General features: G+C 42.5%; 1 protein-coding gene across 3 annotated transcripts in view; it reads left to right on the forward strand.

The window, feature by feature from the left end:
* ARHGAP26 (Rho GTPase activating protein 26) overlaps positions 1 to 25,804 on the forward strand; it is a 357,153-nt gene that overhangs the window by 259,902 nt on the left and 71,447 nt on the right. For all 3 annotated transcript variants that reach the window (XM_056851135.1, XM_056851143.1, XM_056851152.1), the window contains exons 18-20: positions 10,868 to 11,027; positions 17,462 to 17,600; positions 24,485 to 24,638. In XM_056851135.1, the coding sequence (XP_056707113.1) occupies positions 10,868 to 11,027; positions 17,462 to 17,600; positions 24,485 to 24,638 (453 nt within the window). The remainder of the gene's footprint in view (positions 1 to 10,867; positions 11,028 to 17,461; positions 17,601 to 24,484; positions 24,639 to 25,804) is intronic.

Raw genomic sequence — 25,804 nt, forward strand, 5'->3', positions numbered from 1 at the left:
AGGGGGGCGGCAGGGAAGAGTGCCAACACAGCACCTTTCTCCCCCCACACACACACCGTGCGTGTGTCGGCACGTCAGCAGGGCTGAAGGCTTCCTGCCTCGCACGCACGCGGCTGGCTTCTTCCTCTTCCCCCCACTCTTTCTTTCTTTCTTTCTTTCTTTCTTTCTTTCTTTCTTTCTTTCTTTCTTTCTTTCTTTCTTTCTTTCTTTCTTTCTTTCTCTCTTTCTCTCTTTCTCTCTTTCTCTCTTTCTCTCTCTCTCTCTCTCTCTCTCTCTCTCCCTCCCTCCCTCCCTCCCTCCCGGTGGGTCCGCTGCTGAGAAGCAGCAAGGCCGAATGGCTGGGCGAGGAGGCTTTTTAAAGCCTATGGGGCGGGCAAGAAATGCTCGGCCATGCCGTCAATGGGGGAGCAGCTGGGAACATGCGGACCAAGCGGCAGCCCTCATTTCCTAAGAACCGCAGCCCCCCAGTCACAATCAGCGGCCTGAGGTATGTGCCTCGGCCGCATGGTTTGGGGGGTATAAGCTTTAGAGTCAAAGCTTCCTTCATCAGATGTTTAGTCATCATCCTAAACCTGTTCCAGCTGAGGCCTAAGATGGGGCTGTGAGTATACTTGAATAGGTCATTCGCATACCTAGACATTTCACTTTTTAATTGTTTTAAAAGAGGAGACGCGTTGAGAGTAAACTGTAATTTTTATTGGCCTGAGTTGTTGTTCATTCTTATATGCTCATATGGTTCCTAAATGATGGAAAACAAGTAGTTAAGATTGAGTGTAGCTGCTTCAAGGTAAGACTCCAGGTAATGCAAGAATGGTATATGTGCCACCAGAGTCTCTCTTGTTATTATGGACCTTTAGGCATTTTCATGGAAAAGATAACGCAAAATGCCTCCTTCAGGTGTAGGTGTTCTTGTTATGAGGAGAGCTGCAGAAACAGCACACCATAGATAGTTTGCCGGAAGAATCTTTGCTGTGCCTCCGGGAATCTTGTTAGCCATAAACAAAACCTATATTTAACCACTTTCCAGGTAGGGTTTGATTTCTCCTCCACCAGTTTTGTGGGTCCTTTGCAATATAATCCACAAATCTGCTGAACTGCTGGGCTTTCCAACAAACTGGGTTAGTCCCTTGAAATGAATGAGATGAAACAAGCATAAATGGTTAGGAAATGCCCTTTTACACGGACTCGCTTTTACAGCCCCCCCCTCTCTCTCTGTGTGAAAGAGATTCTTTAAAACCACAATTGAAACACAAAGAATTCCTGTAGTAGGTTGTCAAGAAAGGTGATGGGTGTGAGGGAGGGGAATACTGCCGTATGACAGAAAAAGCTTCCCCCCCCTTTTTTTGTCCTGACTCCAGTCTCTGCAAAGGGGAGGGGAGCTGCTGCTATGGTAACAGCTTTTGTACTTGCCTCTGTTTCTACGATAATGTTGGAGTCTGTGTAGCATGTAGTAAAATCTGTAAAGGGAACAACTTTTAGGTGGGTCTGTACAAAGAATATTATGTTTTAAAGCTAGCTTTGAGTCCATTAGCACCTTAGAAACCAACAAGATTCCTGGAGCTTTGACTCTCGAAAGCTTATACCCCGAAAATCTTGTTGGTCTTTAAGGTGCTACTGAACTCGAATCTAGGTGTTCTACTTAGGGTTGCCAGGTCCTTGCACTCCTCCAGTGGGAGGTTCTTGGGGCAGAGGTGAGGCAAAGACCGCTCACGTGGCCGGGCTGACGCAATCACGTCACTTCCAGTTTACACCCGGAAGTGCCTCATCCCAAGGGGCCTTTTACTGGGAGTTTGAGTGGTAAAAGGCCCGTTGTGATGTGGCGCTTCCAGGTGTAAACCGAAAGTGACAAGGCGCAGAGGGCAGGTGCACGTGCTGTTACCAAAACTGTAATTTGTTACCAAAACTGCTCTTTGATTTGGTAAATTAGTGTGAGCAGCGACACCAATATTTATAAAGCGGAATCACCCAGTGTATACCAGGGTTGTTTTCAGTGACTCCCAAATAAAGACAGATCAAAGATTTCCAGATTAAAAGGGTGTTTATGTATTCATTCAGTTTTGCAAATACATACATACAAGAGACTAAGAATAAAAGGAGGTAGGATTAGAGACATTTAGGATGTTGTTGATTAGGTAATATGTTACCGATCTAGAAGTATGGAGATGTCCAAAACCCTTGGCTTATAGATATAAAACAAGGTACAGCAGGGGATGGGAGAGAGATATGCCAGAGCCTTGAGCCAGCCAAGACACCGGAGAGAGGGTGTGTGTGTGGAGATCCGCAGAACTCAACATGCGCTGAAGGGATAGAGAGGTAGGGCAGGAAAATTGCGCAGAATACCTGTCAGGGAGGGTAAATATACCTTTTCTGGGGGTGGGGGAGAATGAAATTCCCCATATGGCTCCTTTCCCAAAACAAAAGGGATCAAAGACTTCAGGTCCAGAGATAGGGCAAAGTGGCAATTTGTTTACTAAGCTGGCACCAGTGATTTATACATCTCCGAGATTGCTCTACTCAGTCTTCTCATGTCAGGAAGCTGTAAATCTTTCCTAGTTGTTGATGCAGATTGTGGCAGATGTTTTCCCACGGGATACTGGGGGGGGGGGGCAGGAGAAGGTGACGTGATGCTGTCGCTTCAGCATAATGGCTTCCCTTTGGATCAAAAGACATTCAGGATCTTGGCTTCCCTTTTGCTGGTTCTGCAGGGGCGACCAGGTCTCTTGTCCTGGACAGCCTGGTGCTGCAGTGGAGCACTAGCCCAGGTCGGTGGGCTGATGGTGCTTTAGACAGAACAGAGAGTCTCTGATGTGGTTGCCATGATCAGGGCGGGAGGTCAGGCAGCGCATATTGTTACAGTGCATACGTTGCCCGCCGACCCTCAGCTGGTCAGCAGGCAGCCAGGTGGATTGGCGGGGGTTTGCCCACTACCACCTGACACTTGGCAACCCTAGTTCTACTGCAGACCAACATGGCTACCCTCTGGAACTATCTTTTAAAGAAATATCATATTAAAATACCTATGCATGACATACTTCCGTATCCTAGCATTTTCCACATCTGTGTTTCTTGGGTATTGCCATTTATAATCTAAAATTTCATAATTAAGATAGGATTTTGTAAGAGTGACTCTAATTACCTCTGTGGCTGTCTGGAGAACAATTCCATCTAAATTATTTTCTTCCTTTCCCACCTCCAGGAAAAAACAGAGTATCTCACACAAAATAGTGTCCTGATCTGTATTGAAGTATGGATGAAAATATATGCCTGTATTTGTTTTATGAGATACTCTGCTTTCCCTGGAGGTGGGAAAGGGAGAAAATAATTTAGAAGGAAAACGGATGAGAACATGACATGCACACCAAATACTGTACTGTTCTGTATTGAAGTACGGATGAAAATAGATGCCAGTATTTGTTTTGTGCTCTACCTGTGCATGTCATGTTCTCATCTGTTTTCTCAGAAAGTGTATACTGAAAGACATCTGCTCCTCTTATACAAGTGCCCTTTTCCTGGGCCAAGGATGTGATGGTGACTCAAAGCAATTATGTCCCCCACATAAATGTCTGTGATTGATCTTAAGAGAGCGGTCCTTTAAGGAGGTAGAGGACAAGAGATGTTTTTTTATTTCATGTGCTTTTCCAGCCCTAACCCCCATGATAGCTAAATCTTGATTAGTAGGATGGATGTCCTAGACCAGGGGAACTTGAAAAAAAAGTTTTCCTATGCTGATTAAGTTCTGCTTGCCAGTGTAGTAGCAGGTGAATTGTAAAAAGTGTAAGTTTTTTTCCCCCTAGACGTCAAACCATTCACACAGTGCACTAAAAGGCAGCTTTTTCAGATTGAGTTTCCACGGCCAGCTTCATGCTGTCAAAATTCTTCACAAAATGGTAAAAACAAATCTGCTCACTGCAAGTCTTACAGCCTCTGCCAGCATCCTCTGCATTGTGGCTTCTCTTGGCATGCTGCCATAACATACACTGCTAATTATGACATGAAAAGTCTAAACACCAGCATCTCACCTTCTTGGAAACTCTCCATACAATGCAGAAAATCTGTGTGACGTGTCACAGCACTCCATGTGGGAGTTGTAATCAGCAGATCAGCTCTTTCAGATAATAAGGCAGCCAAATGCTATGCCCCCGTGCAAATATTCCTGTGGAAGCTTCAGACTGTGGAAGGTCCATTTAAGCCTGTCACTGTATATCACCTTTCTTTGTTCCACCTTTCCTCCAAGAAGCTCAGGGTGGAGTATATGGCTCTTCCCTCCCCTCTTTTATCCTCACAACAAGCCCTGTGAGGGTAGACGAAGCTGAGAGAATATGATGGGTATTCAGTGAGCTTCATGGCTAGATGGGGATTTGAACCTGGATATTAAAACCCTACTGGGTCGCCATAAGTCAGCTGTGACTTGACCGCACTTTACACGCACACATAAATTCCTAGGCCAGTATGCTAACTACTTCATTACATTGATCATTCGCTTTGTGAACGGATATCAAGCCATACAGCCTTCTTGATTGGGCTGTAAGCCATAGGCATTTTCTGCATGGGGACAGACATGTATAGTTTCCCCGTTTCTGTTGCAGCTTCTAATGCAATGTGCGGGCGATGGAGCTTCCATGTGGCAAGTTTCCCCAGAGTTCCTCTGCCCCAGTCCCCTGAGAGAAGCTGCCCCCTCCCTCATGCCACAATTGAATATTGTTATCACAATCCATGTACCAGGTTCTCTGAATTTCCAGCTTTGTTTTTTAAAAGTAAACCTCTAACCCCTTTCATTGCACATAAATGTCTTTCCCCTTATATTTCCACAATCAAAGAGGCAAGAGACTAGTTTTCTTTTCATAAAAAAAAGATAGGAATTCAGAGAACCATGATACAGAGATTGTTATAATATAATAATTATATTCAGTTTTCAATAAAAAGCACCCCAGTGTTTGGAGGGGGTAGATTGCCACCTCAGGGATGGGGGCAGGGGAAATGGCTGTTATATGTATGGGACTAGACAATCTGAACTTTTCTGCCACATGACTGTGATCCAGGCTTGTCTGCAGTCTTTCCCCAAACTTTGCAGCAAAGCAGATTTATGAAAAATTGGAGAAAATTTTGGAGAAACCCCAGGAAGTGCCCAAATGTACCACATGTCTGTGAGGAAGCAGGAAAAGACCCAGCTTCTCAACAACATCAAAAATGAGGCAAGTAAACTTTGTGGAAATGGCCATACTCTCGCTTCAGGGTCATTCAATATCATACTCTCATGAAACAAATTTATCTTAGCTTTTTAAGGCTTAAGATAATGTATTGTCTGGCTTCACTGATGAAAATGGAAAATATTACCTTTTGGAGTATTATTTTACACCAGTCCAACACATCCTCTGATTAGGACTGGGGTATTCAGTGCAGCCTTCTATTGCTTTAGGTATCCTGATTGATATAGAATCCCTCTAAGCAGAGCCTCTAGGAGCCCCGTGGCGCAGAGTGTTAAGCTGCAGTACTGCAGTCAAAAGCTCTGCTCACGACCTGAGTTCAATCCCGACGGAAGTCGGTTTCAGGTAGCCGGCTCGAGGTTGACTCAGCCTTCCATCCTTCCAAGGTCGGTGAAATGAGTACCCAGCTTGCTGGGGGTAAAGGGAAGATGACTGGGGAAGGCACTGGCAAACCACCCCACAAAGAAAGTCTGCCTTGGAAACGTCGGAATGTGATGTCACCCCATGGGTCAGGAATGACCCGGTGCTTGCACAAGGGACCTTTACCTTTTTAAGCAGAACCTACAAAACTGTATGTGCTAACCAAATAGAGACATGTATTTTTAGAATAGAAAAATAGCTTTACCTTTTTACCTTGGTATGACTGGACATGGCTTGTGAACCCTCAGCAATGTGCCCCCCTTAAGTCAGGTGCCATCCTGTTTTATATTTAAATTATAAAGCAAACGAGGAAATCATAGTACCATATGTGAATGAAGCTGCAGACATTTCGTCCAGCATCCGCACACAGTATGTAGGGTATTTAGACTACAGTGAAGCTGAATATTCATTTCAGACTTGGCAAGCACTTCTCCTTGAAATGATATTCAACCTTTTTCTCCCCTCTGGGAATGAATGGATCCTCCTGAAGCCAGGCTCAGCCAGGAGGAAAAAGAGACCTCACTTAAGTAAATAAAATAGAATAATACAACTCGTGGCTCTTAAGGGAGATGCTTAGATCAGATGAATCTGATTATAGTATCATACAGTGGAGTGTTTTATGGTGGGCTGTTTCCCTTTACATCAACAGCCAGCCACTTAACAGGAGAAGATTGAAGGCCTTTTCCATTGGGCTTCCTGGGTCAGCTGACAATCAGTCCTTCCCCTCTGGAGTAGAGATGGAGTAATCTCAACTGGTCTGCTTTGACTATTTCAATTTTATATTTCTTTCAATAGCGTCATTTAATTTTTCTGCTGATAAATGGATAGGATATAAATAAATAGGAAAGGATATAAATAAATAGGAAAAGGTTTGTGTTTGCTTAACGGGGGCGACTTCTCTGAAATAGCAGAAAGCTGTGGATATAATATAGGGCATGCCAGAGCAGATTAATAACCCTTCGATTTTTGTTTGTGGTGTTCTGAATTTTCTTACTATAAGGAATAGAAACTTGAATGTAAATATGAAAGCTGGGGCCTAAGAGGCCTGAATATACCTGTAGGAACGTGATGTTCATACTCCAGATGACACATACTATGACATAAGGAAGGAAGACTTGGGGCTACTCGACATGTTCAACAATATAGTTTGATATTGCTGTTGTATGTGACCATCACTTCAAATTTTAGATGCAGGAACTGTATGGTTGAATATTCCCCAATATTAAAGTAAAGGCATTGTTTGTAGAAATTTATCTTTAGAAGGTTCTTGCCTATTTTACTTAGGTGTGCTTGTTCCTTGTATACAAGGTGTTTTTTTTTTAATGTGGCAGAACGTTCAAGTATGCATTGTTCTGCCTGCATTCTAAACTAGGATCCATGAGGTATTTCAGGACACATAATTCAGCTCTTGGGAAATGGCTTCTGCTGAAGGGCATGGGTAGTCTCTGACAGCTCTATGCAATTAACAGGCAAGATAGGGTGAGCATATGTTACTGACAACTCCAACAAAATATTCTCAGTCATATTTTAAAATTTCTTCTCTCTCTTCAGCCTCTTGACAACTGTGGTTTCAGTCCATTCTGTGTTTCTGAGCTACAGTTGGCATTCAGATTCTGAGCCTGATTTCTTATGACTAACTAGAATGATTACAATCAGATTCCCATAATCAGCCTTCATGTCTGCTTGGAGCCCGGTTAATGGATGTATTTCTGTAGCTTTAAATTCAAATAAAATCATAGGGTCTTATTCAGAACTGTACCATTTTTCTGTTCCTGAAACAGTAGGTTCATCTCAATCAATGAATACATCAGAGTTAATAAGAGCTACACGGGAATCCTGGCAGGATTCTGCTAGTCATATATAAAGAAAGTGAGCCTTCAGCAATTCATCTAACCATGAAGACTTTTACTGCGACACAGCCTTTCCCTTCCTCTCAATATTGAGCCTATTCCAAAGGCTCAGTTTTCAACACGGTAAAAACAAAACTGCTAAAAGTCCCCTTAGAGAAAAGGCTCAAAAGTGCTCTGGGATATTCCGTAGCTCCTTTATTTTTTGTTTGATTTGTTTCCTGCTTGTGACTGTAAGTGGCTCACAACACCTTTGAAAGATAGTACAGGTTGAATATCCTTTATCTAGACTTCTTGGGACCAGAAGTGGTCCGTATTTCGGATCTTTCCGTATATTGAAATATTTTGGCATTTTTGCATATACATAATGAGATCAATGGATCAAGGAGCTCCTAAGGGATAAAGGAAAGGAAAGGATAATGAGATATCTTGGGGATGGGACCCAAATTCATTTATGTTTTATGTACACTTTATGCACATAACCTGAATGTAATTTTAAACAATATTTTTAATAATTTTGTGTACATTGAACCATCAGAAAGCAAGCGTGTAACTCTCTCACCAGAATACCTATATCAGCTGTTAAACAAGAGCAATAACAAACTAACAAACAATGGCGGGCTTTCAGTCTCCACCTACGATGCAGTGTACGCTGTATTTTATCTTTTCAGGTGAGAGGAAACGTTGAAAGCAGGCAGCATGGATCTGCCTGCATGCCAGCTCGAAGGGTCCAGTTTTTGGATCAGTCCAGATATGGGATGTCCGGACAAGGGATACTCTACCTGTATTATCTTCTCCCCACTTTCCTCCTGCACTGAGGTGTAGCATGATCAGGATTGGAAATGACAAGCCCCTTCTGGGCCGAGTGGCTTTACCAGCATTTTGCTGCCCATTCCTATGTATGTTTCTCCTTCCTGTTAGTAAGATTTGTACGCAGAACCACCTGTGCATGTAGCCTTCAAGCCTCAATCCTTGCTGTGCCTCTCCCTGTTCAGCTTTGCTACCAGGCACTGTCGCTCCTTCCCTTTGGGACATTCCCCCCCACACACACACACAGAAATACACATACTATATGTGAGGCAGGTTGTTGGTAAGCTTAAAAGGAAATTGTCTCACAACTGTCCTCCGTGAGTCAGAGATGTGCGTTAAATTAACATTGTGTCTCAGTAGAATCATGTCAGGGCACACTAAATGATACTGATGCCAGCCGACAGACCTGAATAACACAGGACTTTGTTCCGTGTATTCAGATATATATTGTGACTTTCACAGGTGCCCTTTCACTAGAGCAGCGGGCACTTGTGACTATATGAAATAAATCAGTATGGTTTATTTGTAGATTATGCTGCAAAGAATCCACAAATCTGGTGGAGGAGAAATCAAAACCTAGATGGAAAGTGGCAAAATACAAGGTTGTTTGTTTTTTAATGGCAAACAAGTTTCCCAGAAGATAGACTCAGAGGGTAGCCATGTTGGTCTGCAATAGAACAGTTAGATTTGAGTCAAGTAGCACCTTAGAGATCAACAAGAGTTTCATGGTATAAGCTTTCGAGAGCTTTTACCATGAAACTCTTATTGGTCTCTAAGGTGCTACTGGACTCAGATCTAAAGATTCCCGGAGGCACAGCAAAGATTCTGTAGGCAAATGACTTACTGCAGGCAAATAACTTATGCTTCCTCAGCCCTTCTTTTAGCATAACTCCTGTGTGATTGATCTTATATATATTTCATCTCTGCCTGGGAATTACATAGGGTGACTGCTGCTTCTTGTACTTCATAGCTTTTTGGCCACGCAGTTTACATTTCTCTGCGTGTGTGTGTTTGTGTGTGTGTGTGAGAGAGAGAAAGACAGAGAAAACAGTACTTCATGCATCTGGTACACAAGGCTGGATTCATGAAAGCTGGCTTAGTAGTTTTCCCAAAAAAGACTGGAATTCTGCATAAGCTGCTTTTTGGTATGTTGGCCTTTGTGTGTGTGTGAGAGAGAGAGAATAAGGGCACCAAAACATTCCCTAATTGAATCCCCGTGAAGATAATTATGGGCTGAATTTGAGAAGTAAGTGATGTACAATAGTGTATGGTGAAGAGAAGGAAAGCAGTTGTTCATGCCTTTTAGATGTCAAAACAACTGAATTTTGCATCATTGCTTCATACAGTTTGACTGTTTGTTTATTTATTACTTGTACATCCCATTTTTCTTCCAGGAATTTTGAGGTGGTATGCATAGCATTTTTAGGCAGTCTCCCATCTCATGGTGTACCAAAGAAATTCTCTTGAATTTATACAGTGTTTGAAGGCTGTACAAAATGTTCTGTTTAGTTAATAAAATGTTTCAGTAGAAACGACATTAGTGCCATTCATTAATACTGCCTAATAATAGGATTATGTTCTAATGCTAATTTATATTCTCCCATTTATAAACCTACCCAACAAAAATGGTTTCATTGTAGAAACCGAAACTTGTTCAATTGAAGGATGTTTGGAGAACTAATATCAGTAGTGTCTCCCTGATAAATATCTATGCAGAGTAGGATTCATTCAATAGGTATGTGGCAACAATGGGAAAAATAAAACTAGTGGGGAGAGGTCCCTCATGGTCAGAGCAGGAAGATTTACATGTAGTGAACCTTTTTTAAAAGATGGAGTTTGTATGTAGTGATGTTTGTGAAAATGCAACCACCTAATTTTTGTGTGTGCGCAGATATTATGATTTTAAATTACCTCATTATGTTTACAGAGCTATACCAATGAGTTACCAATGTCTCAGTCTTCCTTTTTCTTTCGGATTGCCAGACTTTGATCAGATTTCTGTTCATATGAAGTCTGCCACAATTTTTAGTGCATCTCATTTTTTTCTTTATCTGTTACTGATGGATGTGAGCATGCATGCATATTGATTAAACTGCAGTTCAAAAGAAGGAAACCTCAAGTGATTGCGCTGAAGTTTCTTTTTGCTAGGTTTTTTAATCAATATGCATATGTGTCTGGGAACATCAGCAAATTTTAGGGGAACAAAAGCGACAGGACTGAAAACTACAGCAACTTGCTAATTCACCAGTTCTGAAATTAATATTAGAAATTCTCCAACTTAAACCAGAATGCAGGTAGATCAGAACATGCATAAAAAGGGAAGGGGGGGGCATAGCAACTTCTCCTTAAGTGTGTTTGATTATTAGTTTTCAATATATATAAAAAAGTATGGATAAGGTTGGCTTTTTATTGTTTGGGTCCTTGAGAAACTTACTTAGCTGATGTTCTGGTTAACCCCCTGTTCTACACTGTTGAGCTTTGCAGGAGTCCAAAAACACACACATTTTCACCAAGGAAAAATAAAAGCTACCGACTAAGCATTTGTTGCCTGTTGCCTGTTGAAGCCTTTCATTTGCTTCCTTACAGTGTTGCTAAGAACCACAAACAAAATCTAATGACTGTCGCAAATCTGGGTGTTGTTTTTGGACCAACGTTAATGCGGCCACAAGAAGAGACAGTTGCTGCAATTATGGACATCAAGTTCCAAAACATTGTGATTGAGATCTTAATAGAAAACCATGAAAAGGTAACTTTTCCATGAGCGTGGCGATTCTCTCCCTTTTTCATAACTTGCCGTTTACAAATGCTTCAGAGTCCAGTGCATGTTGTCCAATTGGCTTTCTTCATAGACTTGCTGAAGAAAAGAAAGGGAAAAGTCAGTGCAGAGGAACTGGCGCTTATCCTCCTGAAATCTTGTGTCCATCTTAAATTTATGTTGCAATATTAAATATTTCAGACTGTGTACCTTGACAGTTTGTCAATGAAAAAAATATGTACCTAAAAATGTAAGCTATTCTCAGTTCTGAAGAAATTATTCTTGTCATTGCACAAAATTGTCGTTTGCCACACAATTGTCCTGATCTGTATCTTTTTAAAAAAATCTGAATCAATTTACCTTTATGGTACAATTTTCCAGTTGTCTTTTCCATTTGAAAAACAGCTTTGAGGATTTTTGCTTTCAGTTTTGATCTCTGCATCATTCCAGATGTTCAGAAAGCATCTGCCTCTTGTCCCATTGGTCACGTTCTACTCATGGCCTAAGAATCCAGTTAAAAAAGAATAATTAGGAAGTTGGCATTTCATACAGAGCTTTTAGGAAATGACTGAAAAATAACTGGTGGGTGCTGTAACTGTGATATGAGGTGGAAAAAGAAGAAGCCCACCTATACAAATATTTAAAAGTAATCATAAGAGCCATTCTGCTGCAAAAAGTAGTGACTTGTGATATCTTTCATGGCTGGATAATGTTTCTGTTTTATTTATAAAGAATCAATAATTGGATCAATAATTGGATGCCTCATGTACTACATCTGTCATGCACCCATCTTCATTTTCAGCCTTTAGCATACCATGTGCTGTGTTATGTGGGTACTTGTTTTTCTTTCACGGATTTCATTTTATTGTCGAAGGCTTTCACGGTCAGAGTTCATTGGTTCTTGTAGGTTATCCGGGCTGTGTAACCGTGGTCTTGGAATTTTCTTTCCTGACATTTCACCAGCAGCTGTGGCAGGCATCTTCAGAGTAGTAACACTGTCCTTCAGTGTTATTACTCTGAAGATGCCTGCCACAGCTGCTGGCGAAAAGTCAGGAAAGAAAATTCCAAGACCACGGTTACACAGCCCGGATAACCTACAAGGATTTCATTTTGTTAAAAGCTGTTGCTCTTTCTAAGGGGTAATTATTGGCAACTAATCTCAAAAATGGCCTGTGATGGTTTTAGGGTGATGTATTTTTCTGAAGTGCAAGATATGGATCAGGCATTTTAAAGAACAGCGCCAATTCTGCAAGATGCGAACATACTAAACTAAACAACTGTGGGTTGGTATCTTGACACAGATTCACTTTTGACAAACGTGAAGGATGGAAGTAGTAAAAGTGGTAGACAATCTGCTTGAAAGTCACCGGCAGACCTAAATAATGTTTTTTGCCTCTGTTTTTATAGCATGCCTTAATTTGAACCAGTTCAAGTTAATAAATAAACATAGGCATGAAATACACTAGATTCACCTACACCTTTCTCAGTTGTTTTTGGAAGTTCTGTGTCGGTGACTAACAGCACTATCCTGAGGGCTGCTACTGTGGTGGTGATCCAGCACAAAAGTAGCACCGCGTGGCAGAGATAAATAACTATACACACCCTTCCACAAGGCACAGATGGCATAGTGAGTGCACTGGAGTCCGTAGCAGCCCCGGCAACACCCACTAATCGGAAAACTGCAGCCAATGATGCACCTGTGCGTGGCACAGACAGGTGCAACCAGTCACTGCTCGCCAATCCAGCTCGCTGCCTCTCAGGGCCATATTACTATCACCACCACCCCATGGAGAACCAGCAGACAGGAAGGAAAGACCCAGCAACAGCCCAACCCCAACAAAAGCATATGGCCCAAGCCCCCCCCCCCAGCCCACAGGGGAGGGGTATCCATATGGTGGAGAGGAGCCACACACATCTCTCCCAGGAAAAACTAAAAAAGAAAGACAAAAAAAGAGAGGCCAGGCCCAACCCACAGTCCCCACATTCAAAACTAGCCACCTAAACAGTGGCCCAAGAGGGTAGGTCTAAAGGAGGCATACTAACAGGCAGAAGTTAAATTGTGGAACTCCCTGCCCCAGGATGTGGTGATGGCTGCCAACTTGGAAGGCTTTAAGAGGGGAGTGGACATGTTAATGGAGGAAGGGCTATTCATGGCTACTAGTAAAAATGGATACTAGTCATGATGCCTACCTATTCTCTCCAGAATCAGAGGAGCATGCCTATTATATTAGGTGCTTTGGAATACAGGCTGGAGAATGCTGCTGCAGTCGTCTTGTTTGTGGGCTTCCTAGAGACACCTGGTTGGCCACTGTGTGAACAGATTGCTGGACTTGATGGACCTTGGTCTGATCCAGCATGGCCTCTCTTATGTTCTTATGAGGTGCTCCACTGCAGCCTTGAGGTCACCACCAGCCAGATGGTGCCAGCCAGAGACCATGACATGGTTCAGTGGGAAGGCACTGGGATAGCATGGCCAAGCCTTTTGGTTCGATCCCCACATGGGAAGAGGTGAGAGACAGGCAAGAGCCTTGGATCTGATGGTCCACCCCTGCAAACCACAAAAGGGAGAACAGGACTGCACAGCTCACAGGCTTTCCTGGAGATCTATCATTTTGCCAGGGATGCCAGTTCCCCCCCCCCCTTCATGCTAGATCAGCCACACACACCTTTAGACCACACATCTGGCCGTTCCCAGTGCGAGCTGCACACGCCAGCCAGTAGAATGTGTGTGTGGAGGGGGAAGGGAGGACCAAGTGTGGAGCTATTATGGTGCCACAGGACCTTTGCCATATGTTGCAGCTGAAGAAAGAAATCCAGTGGCACCAGAAAGACCGGCAGTATTGATCCCAACAAGGCCATCCCTGAGTCAGAGCCCATGTTCTTGGATGTGTGAAGGAGCAGCCCTAAAGGGGCCCCACAAGCATGGCTGCAGACATGGTAAACAACACTGACACCGTGCCCACTGCAGCCATGCATGTGGGGCCCTAAAGGGCTTGCAATTCCACTACCAGGGAACCCCCCAAGATGTAAAATGTAGCCATCCAAATTACGCTGATCCCATGAAGAAGTGCTCTGCATTTACTCCATCTACTGCTGCTACTGCATAGGGCTATTATCGTGCGAGGCAGTAAGTCCCACTGATCCACCAGCCTCCAAGCATCCCAACCCACATCTGTGCCCTGACCCATGCCCTGGAGGGAGGGGTGCCCTGGCAAAAGAATATACTAACAGCCCAGTATGGGGCTGCCAGCATCCCTGCCCCCCCTCAGAGGCAGCTCTCCCGAGTGCACTTCCCTTGTGATAGGCCCCCCATGCATGACATGGGCAGGGTGTCCAGGTGGACCTGGCTGAGCTCGCCCCCCTATGCATTCTTTCAGGTGTGGGAGCTAGCATTATCAGGGTGGTACCAAGGCCTACGCAAAGGAAATGGGGGGGGGGGCAGGTGCAGACTCCCGGGCTGGGGCAGCTGGATACCCACTCCTGCTCACCTGTCAATGCATGGTCACCCCCTTTGGGTCCCTCTTTGCCACTGGCGGGAGGTTTTGGGGGCGGAGCCTGAGGAGGGCAGGGTTTAGAGAGAGGAGGAACTTCAATGCGATAGAGTCCAGTTGCCAAAGTGGCCATTTTCTCCAGGTGAACTGATCTCTTATCGGCTGGAGATCAGTTGTAATAGCGGGAGATCTCCAGCCACCACCTGGAGGTTGGCAACTCTAGTTCTGAGCAGGCGGTAGCCAGCATCTGTGCTCTGCAGGCCTTTTGCAGAGAGCTGTACCTGTGTGTGTGTGTGTGGGGGGGGAGCTTGGCCATTTCCGTTGTATGGGTGCCTATAGGCTACTCCCTGTTTTTTGATGGTGTAACTTTTCACCAGGTTTGGAGGGTGTTATTGGGCTGGGGTAGCTTAGGGAGCTGACTAATTCCTGCCCCACCCCAGGTTTGCACTTTTTTCTGCCAGTGCAGCAGCTTGTGCTGGCTTTGCTCCACTGCATTGCCACACCAGCACCCAGCCAGGGTACTCTCCCAGCATATCTTGGAGACATGTCAGTGTATCTCAGAGATGTGCCAGCATAGCCACTAGTCAGCTCCCTATGCACCTTTGCCTCCCCCACCCCTTTCAGGATTGCTCTGTAAAAATGAGATCCTAAGCAGAGTTATACAAAATGGTGTAACTGTTTAGTATTCCACTGTTAGGCTGGCTGTGTTGCGGTCTATTCAGTAAAAAAAAATGCAGTTGTTTGAGCTGGTTGGGAAAGGGAAATATGGCACTGAATGTTTCTAGCTCGACTAGGCATAAACAGATAGGTCACATGGGCTTCAGTTGCTTTTACTAAGATCGCCAATGATATCCAAAAGAGAAAAGATCATGCAGAAAGGGCAGTAAACAATATTGCATTAGCTAGTTCGGAGGAATGCTCAGAATGGGATTGTGTATGAATTTCTGTACATTTCTCCTGATTCCATCTGCCAGGGTCAGAATGCCAAAAACGAACACTTAGAGTTCCACGTAATTTATTAGCATTAAGTCTTTCTTCCTCTTTCACGGTTGGAGATGATGCCTCTTCGCCCTATACAAGGGCAATTCCTAACGGAGTTTGGAAATGACACTTTTCTGTAGATCCCTTCAAGGGACATTGATGTCCATCTAAAAGCAATTGCCCAGTGAAGTACCACAGCCAATTCCTGCTAAAGGAAGGAATTGAAATGCACTTGGGTTGTTCTATGCCTGTTGAGATGAAGATGGCACAATTAAAGTCACACTATGCCAAAATTTCTACAGTTGGCAACTTATCAACTGCACATCTGTGGGAAAGGACTGGCTTGGTTTTCTTACCAATAATTAACCTTCTCTTGTCATTACTTGTACACTGCACATTGTTTTAGGATGAGATTGGTAACCCGCCTCATTTTGATCTAAATTGAAAGCTCTCTGTTGAAACCTGTAGACTTGCAAATGAGAGTGTGCTTTAGCAAACTAAACATTAATTTTTGCTTAATCATGTTCTAGTACTTTAGTCTCTTCGAATCTAGTAGAACCATCCTTAATATAATGTTCTTGGTGTATGTATTCCAATAGCTTCAAGGCTCTATCTGGTTTGAATAGTAAAGAATGAAGGGCTGGTGGGATGGACTTTAGGCTGCAATCCTACAATCATTTTCCTGAGAGTAAGCCCCACTGAATAAAATGGGATTTATATCTGTATAGACGTGCCTGGGCTGTTAGTATCCTGATTGATATAGAATCCCTCTAAGCAGAGGCTCTAGGAGCCCCGTGGCGCAGAGTGGTAAGCTGCAGTACTGCAGTTAAAGCTCTGCTCACGACCTGAGTTTAATCCCCACAGAAGTCGATTTCAGGTAGCCTGCTCAAGATTGACTCAGCCTTCCGAGGTTGGTAAAATTAGTATCCAGCTTGCTGGGGGTAAAGCGTAGATGACTGGGGAAGGCAATGGCAAACCACTCCGTAAACATAGTCTGCCTAGTAAATATTGTAATGTGATGTCACTCCATGGGTCAGGAGTGACCTGGTGCTTGCACAGGGGGCTACCTTATCTTTAGACCTGTTTAGGATTGCTCCCTATGGGACCCAGATCTGGGATTACATGGTGCTATGTAAAACTGATGTGTAAATCTCAGGCTATTCTCCCTTTCCAAGACAGGCAGCTAGTTGTAGGGCAGATGCGGCAGTGATTTGAAGTACTTTGATGTGAAATGGGATGCCAAAGGACGGAAAGGAAGAGTAAGCACTTTTCTTACACCTTCCTCCCCCTTTGGAATGAGCAGCTCTCCGGCAATGAATCATTGTTACGAATTTGGCTTAATTTCTAGTTCTGGTTTATGCTTTAGGAAGAATTATTCTCTCTGCACAATTAATGAAGGACGATGAGTGGTTTAGAATAACATCAGTTCAGTGAAATCATTGATTAACCTTCAGCTTGCCTCCAATAAATTCCTGATGAATCAATATGCGCCCTCAGTATGAACTTCTTTCTATGCATTTTAAGATTAGCATTCGTGTGCTGTGGGTCTTACCAAAGAAATTGCAACTTGAATCTTCCTGGAACAATCTGGTATGCATCGCCAAAGTGTCAAGCATTCAGGCCATTAAACTGTCTGTGTAATCAGAAAAATTAATAACTTCTGAAGAGCTTATAGCGTTCTTTGACTTGCATCCAAATTAGGGATAGTATCTTCAGTTATGCTGACTAAAAACAGAGGTCCTCTTACTGTCATGAATATTTTAAAGATTTTGGCTGTCTGCAGCCCATTGTTAAGGACAACTATACTTAACACACATTCTTGCATGATGAACTAACATCAGCTTAAGATATTTGGGCCTTTTGAAATTTAAAGCTTGCAGTGACTAAACCCTTTGGCATACCTGAGTGTGGTGTTTTTCAAGCCCCGCTTCTTCTTCTTCTTCATTTTTAAAGGTATTTAACACAGTTCCAGACACACAGCAGTCGAATTCACAGCTGCTTTTGTCTCGAAAGAGGAGTACGGATTCAAAGCCTCCATCATGCAGCGAGAGGCCTTTAACACTCTTCCACACAGTGCAGCCTAATGAGAAGCGTAAGTATCTTAATCCTGTATTTAGTATCTTTTGTTGTGATATTAGACAGCACTATTTTACAGTGGCCCAGGGGCTCAGTTCTCACATGATGAATGGCTTTGAGAAGGATGCAAATTCAAAAGAGCGTTAGGGATCAAAAATTTAGAAGAGCATGAGGAATCTAAAATGTTCCAATCTCTCTCTATTGATCTAAGGAGCTGTGCTCCATTTTCCCTTCATCTCCCCTACAGATGAACTGTTCACCCAAGGTGAATTAGTAGTAGTCTAGCACCCTTGTTACTTCCTTGTACCAGTAAATTTCACCTATTCTCTGGCTAATTCAGCTGTCTTAACTCCCCTGAGTACTAGAAAAGTTGAAAAGATAACTATTTTAATAACCAAATGAAATGTGTGTTTCATTAGAGATATGAAAACTTGACATTAAAGTAATCAACATTGTCAGTGTAGCCATTTTTATGCTTTAAAAACCCAGATGAACAGAGAGCCATGCATAAGGTAGACATCAAACATTCGTTTTTCACTTATATTCTTCCCCTATGGAACTCAGAGTGGCCTATGCAAGTGTCCAGTCCAGGACCTGACCAGATCCATTTAGTTTCAACAAGACTTCTGTAGTATGTGCCTTCCAACCATTACCCTGCATAGCATCTTTTGTTCAGATTGTCCTTTCAAAGATTTATAGCTCAGAAAGCTGCAAACTTAATGTCCCATAGACCATTCATTGAGAAAATAACTGTACAGAGAAAAATCCAGTGGTGCCCAGCATGTTTCAGCATACTGGTAGAAGTCATTCTTCCTTCCCATGTCTTCCACAGTCAATACACATGTCCAGAGGATGTATTGTATGACTTTGTTGTAAGCCGCCCTGAGCCCAGCCTTGTCGGGGGGAGGATAGAATACAAGAATGAAAATAACAACAACAACAACAATAATAATAATAAGTTCATTTGTGCTAGAAAACTGGCAAAACAGAAAAATTGGGCCCAAAGTTATAGAGACTAGAAGAGCTGGTAGGGTCTTTTTAAAAAATGGCAAGAAATAAGGCATATGCCAATTAAAATGGCTACCAAGCATACTAATGTTGAGTCCCAGGCTTCCTTTAGAAGCTTTTGCCTTTCCAAGATTCCTTCTTTTCTTTTCTTTTCTTTTCTTTTTAGCATTTAGAGAGATTATTTTTGTATTTGCAGACTAGTCTGTTCATCTTTGAAGAACTGAAACTTCCTTTCTTGTTGTGAGAAAGTTCAATTTCTTGAACTTTCAATTTATTTTCTTCAATTTCAACTTCTGGAGAACCGGGTTTGATTCCCCACGCCTACACATGAGTGGCAGACTCTAATCTGGTGAACTGGGTTTGTTTCCCCACTCCTACACATGGTTCAATTTCTTTTGTTTCGCTGCTATTTTTTTTTTAATTTCCTAGTGATGTCACCCTAGATTTACTGTGATTTAAGGGGAAAGACTGTGGCTCAGTGGTAGTGCAAATGCTTTGCATACAGAAAGGATCTTAGATTCAAACCCTAGGATCTCATATTCAGACCATAGGATCTCAGACGCCGGGAAATACCAGAGATTCTTAAGATGGGAAACACTGGAATGACTCAGGTTAGGGCAACTTCACATGTCCGAGCCTAGCTTTTACTGAGGAGGAAGATCGAGCCTCATTACCAGCAGTGATGTGGGTTTTCAGGTAAATCTGACGGGGAATTTTCTGAAAAAAATTCTAAAATTTCTAAAAAAATAATTTAAATATCGAAATAATGTTGGCAAAAAGTCCTGCGTTTAGTGTTTTCAAGGCAAAAGACAAACAGAGGTGGTTTGCCATTCTCTGACTTTGTGTAGCAACCCTGGATTTCCTTGGTCTCCCTTCCAAGTACTAACAAGGGCTGACCTTGCTTTGCTTCTGAGATCTGATGAGATCAGGCCAGCCTGGGCCATCCAAATCAGGGCGATTACTACCAGTAGCAGTGATATATTAGGTGTGTCCCCACCACCACCACCCAGGAGGGGCCCCAGTTTGGTAGTGAGCAACTTTATGTATTCTTACTCTGACCTTCCCACTTGCACAGGAGAAAGGCGTGGTTAAAAAGTAATTTTTCTCTTTCCTGATTCTCTTCTGTCAATTGAGTTTGATCTACTAGGAAACAATTAAAAGATGCTCAGACTTCACATAGATAACATAAAGCAAGTGAAAGTTCTAACTGATATGTAACTACTTCAAAATCTTCGTGAATGTCTCCAGTCTTTCTTCTAAGGGCCAAACTGGACATGACAGAGATTTTCCGCCTTTAAAAAGAGTTCAGATTGAGACTGTGGAATGGTAGGGGAGGAGGAGTTCAGCTTTCCACTGCACCACTGAGCAGATTTAGTGTTGCTCCATGAGGCAATTTCAGGTAGGGAAACTAGTGCCAAGGAGACTTAACCTATCCCTTTACCACTGGAAATTCTGTTCATGGAACTTGCAGTGTTACCCCTGCTTTGTAGAAGAGTTGGTTTTTATATGCCGGCTTTCTCTACCTTTTAAGGAGAATCAAACTGGCTTACAATTGCCTTCCCTTCCTATCCCCAAAACAGACACCCTGTGAGGTAGGTGAGGCTGAGAGAATTCAGAGAGAACTCAAGGCAGCTCAAGGTCATGGCTCCGTGTGTAGGAGTGGGGAAACAAACCCAGTTCACCAGATTAGAGTCTGCCACTCATGTATAGGAGTGGGGAATCAAACCTGGTTCTCCAGATTAGAGCCCACCACTCTTAACCCGCCCGCCCCAATAACTTGCATTTTAACCCATGCAAGTCTACTTCTGAAATGTGGACCCAGTTGCCCTCCCAATGGGATCACTGGGATCCTACAATAGGATCCAAATGCCTCCTGCAACCTACCTTCACTCCATATTGAGGTCTAGCTGGAGTCTTCCCTACCTATGCCTTGAATGTTACTGTTGCAGAATCCCAGCTGCTGAGGAAGTATACCTTTCTTTTAGTATGGACACCTCATGCCCTAGAAACCAAACGTCCCATGTCTGCTTGAATTTGGCTTCTTGGGGAAAAAGCAGCATTCAAGGTACCAAGGAGGAAGACACACCAGCTCAAATTACAGTCTGAGCCCAAGAAGAATTTTGGAGGTAAATTAGCTCAATATGAAATGCTACTGAGCATTAAGAGTGAGCCAACCTTGTTTTATGAGTCAGCTAATGAGTCAACTGCAGCAGCATCCCTATTCTGGACATGTATGGAGACTTCCCACCTTTTAATCAAACTGTAGTGTTCATTGAAGAAAATAAAGATTTTCTTTAACTGAAGAAAGTCAATCTTTTCATCTGAAAAGCTGACAATTAGGCTTATAGATAACAGAAAAGGAACTGGTCTGTTTTATGTAATAATGAAAACTCTTCTAGATAATGCACATTTTTAAATTAATTAAAAACTGGTTAGAGTTCTGGTGTGTCCTCTGGTTTTTGTTACCCTTAAATGAAACACTCCATTTTCTAAGAGTATCCACTAAGATTGTTCATTCTAATTTAAGATTGGTGTTTTAAAAATACATGCACTGAATTCATGTTGGTTTGTTAGGTGCAAAGAACTGTTTTTCACAGCTTTGACTTGGCAGTATACTCTAGAGGATAAGGCAGAAGAGAGAGTAGGGTCTTCTCTATTTTTATTTTATTTTTCTCCCACTTTGGATCCAGTGCAGATTGGTGTCTTCTGTTGTGTTTGTGCACTTTGCCATGCACAGTTTTGTTCCTCAATCATTATCAAAAATAGGTCAGATTAATAGTTCCTTCTTGGTTAATGTAGAATAGAATCTCTTCCTAAATCTGAACACCTCCACACCCATAGGGTATTCCTGCTGCTTAATCAGTGTCAGATATTTAGCACTACTCAGAGGAAACCCTCTTGAGAAATGTGGGAATTTTTAAAGGACAGAAATGTAGTTTCAATCATCCCATCCCATTCCAGGTTCTGCAATCCAAAAGATCTACATCTGTTCACAGTTTAATGAATTCAGTGAGATCAAACTTGGTCTCTTTGACCAGTCTGAGTGTTTAATAGTCTGCTGTAAGAAAAAAATTATTTCAGCTTCCAGCTCATTGTCTATGTCTTGAAAGAAGTTTAAAGGGTTGTTATTGTTTTTCTTTAGTGAAAGTGGAACTTCCAATCTTTTTGTAAGTATTGACAATTTTAGATCCCCGTAGTAAATTATATGCAATATAGACTATATAAAATCCTAAGTAAATAGATTCAGTTGTTGCCCCAGTTGAACTCAGCACTAGCTGGGTGGATTGTATACACTGGGAAATATAATCTTCAAAGAAACTCAATAAGAGCAAACAATCTTTTTGTTACAAACAGTTGTGATACTTCTTCCTACACATTTTTAAAAATGTATGTATGTACTGATTTGTCAAATTGGAGGGTATTATATCTCCTTATATTTGACATGCCTTCTCAGTCAGACCTCTGCTTGCCATATTCAGTCCTGCAAAAAGAGAGAGAATTTTCTTGCAGCTTTCCTGTACCATTTTATTGTTTTAGCACAATAAACTGGAATCCTTGTACTGATGAAGATATTGCCTAGGCTTTTAAACCTCCCTTTCCCAAAGGTTCAGTTATGTCTGCTTCACCTAATATGAATGGGACAGCCAGCTCTGGGTTGGGAGATTCCTGGGGATTTTGGGGTGGAGCCTGGGGAGGGAGAAATTTGGGGAGGGGAGGGACTGTTGATATTTTAACCTTAAAAAGTATAGATTATTGGGCTAAGGGCCCAATGTTGGGGATCCATGATTGATTTAGCAGACATTAAAAATAGCATGCAGCAGGGCACCCTGGTATAGATCTGCACCATGGTTGGGGGGCGGGGTGTAACTCTCCTCCTCCTGTGCCCCTTCCTCAATCAGAAATGCTTTAGACCACATAAGATTTTAAAAAAGGAAGAGCAATCTGCGTTCTCCTCTAGCTGCTTCTTAGGACCAAGTAACATATCAGTTATTCCAGTCATGGATCACCAATGCCATATGTAGTGTTGCCCTGTGTGTTTCAGTAGAGTGTGTGGACTTTCCCCCCTAGTCATTGCAGCAATAAGTCAATACCAAGGAGGGTGGTGTGTCTCCAGGTGGGGCCTGTAGATCTCCTAGAATTACAGCTGATCTCCAGACTATAGATATTCGTTCCCATGCATAAAATGGCTGCTTTCAAGGGTGGGTTCAGTGGCATTATACCTCGCTGAGGTCCTTCCCCAAACCCTACCTTTCCTAGTTTCACCTCCAAATCTCCAGGAATTGCTCAACCCAGAGCTGGCAACAGTAGTACCCAAGGCTTCAGATGTCCTAAACTGAGAAACATTTTTTTAGATGCTTAGGCAACTTACTGCTAGTTAGGGTTTTCCTTCCATGCCCTCATGCATACACATTGCTACCAGCACAAGGAACAAGAGATCTGATGGCCCAGCTCTCTTTCAGAGGATCTCTTAGAAAGTGAGAAGTGACTTTCAGTAAAAGGAGCGTTATGACGGGCAGAAAAGCAGCGGTCTTTTTGAGGGTGACTGAAAGGCAGAACCACACTTGCATTCATATTGGGAATATTATTCTTTTAACCTTGGCTCTAAAGCTAAAATGTGTTTTATGACTGCACGTCAAGAGAATTTTTTTCTTGAGGAGGCTTAATGACAACAACATTTTCATAAGAAACATTGAAGAATAATTACCTAACAGTGTTTAGGGAACATCAGGACTGAATCCTGACAAATAGTTGTTCTCTGTTCACATGATACTAATTTACTGTATCAAATAGGCGCAAAAAAGAGCCTTATTCAAATACTGCATTGTAGTTCCTTCAGAACTGGTATTGCTTGTGATAGTAGGAAAACCTATTGCAATGTACAGGAGAACCCAGTATAAGGAGTAGCAAAATAATATCTGTATCATATGATACGTTAATCTGGGTTACTTGGGCAAGAAATACCTTTTTTAGAAATGGAAACTAATAAGTGAAGTCAGTCTTCAGATGACTGACTATGCTAGACCTCAGTGGAAGCTATGAAGAGTGAAGAGGCTTATGGGTTAGACTGTCTTCACAACTGAAAAGGAAAACAGCATGCTGCAGAGCAATCCTACACAGAGTTAATCTAGTCTAAACTGGTTCACTTCTCTGAATTTGGGCCAGACTACTGCTTCACTGGATTGCGCTGTTACTTTCTGAACAAGCAAAGAAGTTGCCGTGGTGGGTTGTTGTTTTTTCTTTAGGATTTTTTTTTAAAAGAGTAACTTTTAAGAATCAAAGTCTTACTTTTGAATTAATTGCTGCAAAATGATTTGTAAGTACAGAGAACACCTCTTGGAGAGGAGACTGGGAGTAGCAAGTCAAAGGAAAATTTTAAAATAAATAATTAGAAAAGAATCCTAGTGTCTAGTGTGCATGCGCGAGCTGTAGCTGAGGTGCCACTGAGAAGGGGGAAATCAATTGGGCTACTTTAAGGCAGGATTAAGATTTTTAAAAACAGGGTATAAATAATATTTTGACTTTATCTTGAAACTTCTTTTACATATAATGTGATGGTGACCCCAGCTTCAGTGGCCAATAAATCCCAGCATTTATTCATTTAAAATATTTTTAGGCTCCCTTTCTACCTGGATCAGGGTCCACCACGCAGCAAACATAAAACACAGTAAAACAATTAAAAATACAGTTATAATTGTAAAATAATTCAATTAAAACACATAAAAAACACTAGAAGGAGGGCCTGTTACCATTATTGGGGGTATGCCAGACCCCCCTAAAAAAAAAAAAATTCACCTGCCGGCAAAACATCAGTAGGGGTAGACAGATGAAATCTCCCTTGGGAGGGAGTTCCAAAGTTCCACAAAAAGTCATGGTGGTGATTCTTTCTTCCAGAGGAAAACAGGAACAGTATCATCAACTCCAGCCTGGAATCAACCATATCATCCAACATCAACAGTTTCCTCCGCTCCAACAGCGCTCCTCAGTCTAATATGAACTCCAGTGACCCTGATCTAGAAGTGATTAAACCCAACAGGCCAAACTCACTGTAAGTAGAGTCTTAGTAGCATTTCAGAAAATCTATTCAGTTAACCCACAGACCTATTTCTTAAGAAAAAGATGTTTCCTGCAAGGAATGTTGATTCAACAATGTCGTTTTTTTTTTAATTAAATCAGCCTGTAGTCACAAGCTATATGCTTTGCAATAACTTCATTGTATTTTGGGCTGCTTTTTACCTCCTGAATACGAGGGGTGTCTCTTATGTCTTCATACTGCTTCTTGCTAGTTTGTGCATTTAATGCTGGCTGCACAGAGGTGTTTCCCAGTTTCATGGACTCCCAGGATTAAAGAAGAAAGGATTTCCTCTTTAGCTAATGCCTTAAACTGCTTTGCCACAGTTGGTCGCCAGCTAATGTGTGCATTCTTTCTGTTGTTTCTGCATTGGCAAAGTTCCAGTGAAACGATTAGTCCTAAATCTCAGGGGAATGGTCCACTGGGAATTGTTCTTAATCTCCTGCAGCTGAGTTCTCACATGAGCAGCAGGCTTCTATCGAGAAGGAAAATTCCATCTTTCCCCAGGCTCTGTTGTGATCTATAGCAGAATGTATCCCGCCTCACCTGAGTTTCTTTTCTGCACAGATAGAATTGTCTCTAGAATGGACTCGAATTTGATGTTACGGAGGTTGTGCAGCTGCTGCCGGTAGCATCAGCCCTGGTTCTTTTGCTCATATATATTCCATAATGTCTAAAATGATAAGTCATGTGATATCAGGAAGTCCTCAGATATTCCCACTCTTTCTCAACCTGGAACAAGGATTACTAAACTCACAACCTAATGGCATCATACTATGCATTTTGAGTTCACAGATATCACAGGCCGAAAACGCATGGCTGTTTTGTCTGGCCATTCTCTCGCAAATGTTGTGAATCTCTGAGGTCGACACGAATGCTCGTCTCTGGCACGCGTGATCAACCCTCCTCCTTTCGCAGCTTCCCCAGGTTATCCCATCCCTGCATTTTCCCGATTTAAATTTAAGAATAACAGCAGTTGCTATTGCTTGCCTGTGTGTTTCAGCGCTCAGTTTGACTTTCTCTCTCTCTCTCCCGTTTCGCCCTGTTCCTGCGCCCTCCTCTGCCTCCCCCCTCCCGCTCCTCACAGTGGCCGCCCAGCAATCCTAATGGTGCAGTCCTAAAGAAAAAAACAAAACACTTCA

The sequence above is a fragment of the Euleptes europaea genome, chromosome 1 (assembly GCF_029931775.1).
Source record: "Euleptes europaea isolate rEulEur1 chromosome 1, rEulEur1.hap1, whole genome shotgun sequence".
In the NCBI taxonomy this organism is placed as follows: Eukaryota; Metazoa; Chordata; class Lepidosauria; order Squamata; family Sphaerodactylidae; genus Euleptes; species Euleptes europaea.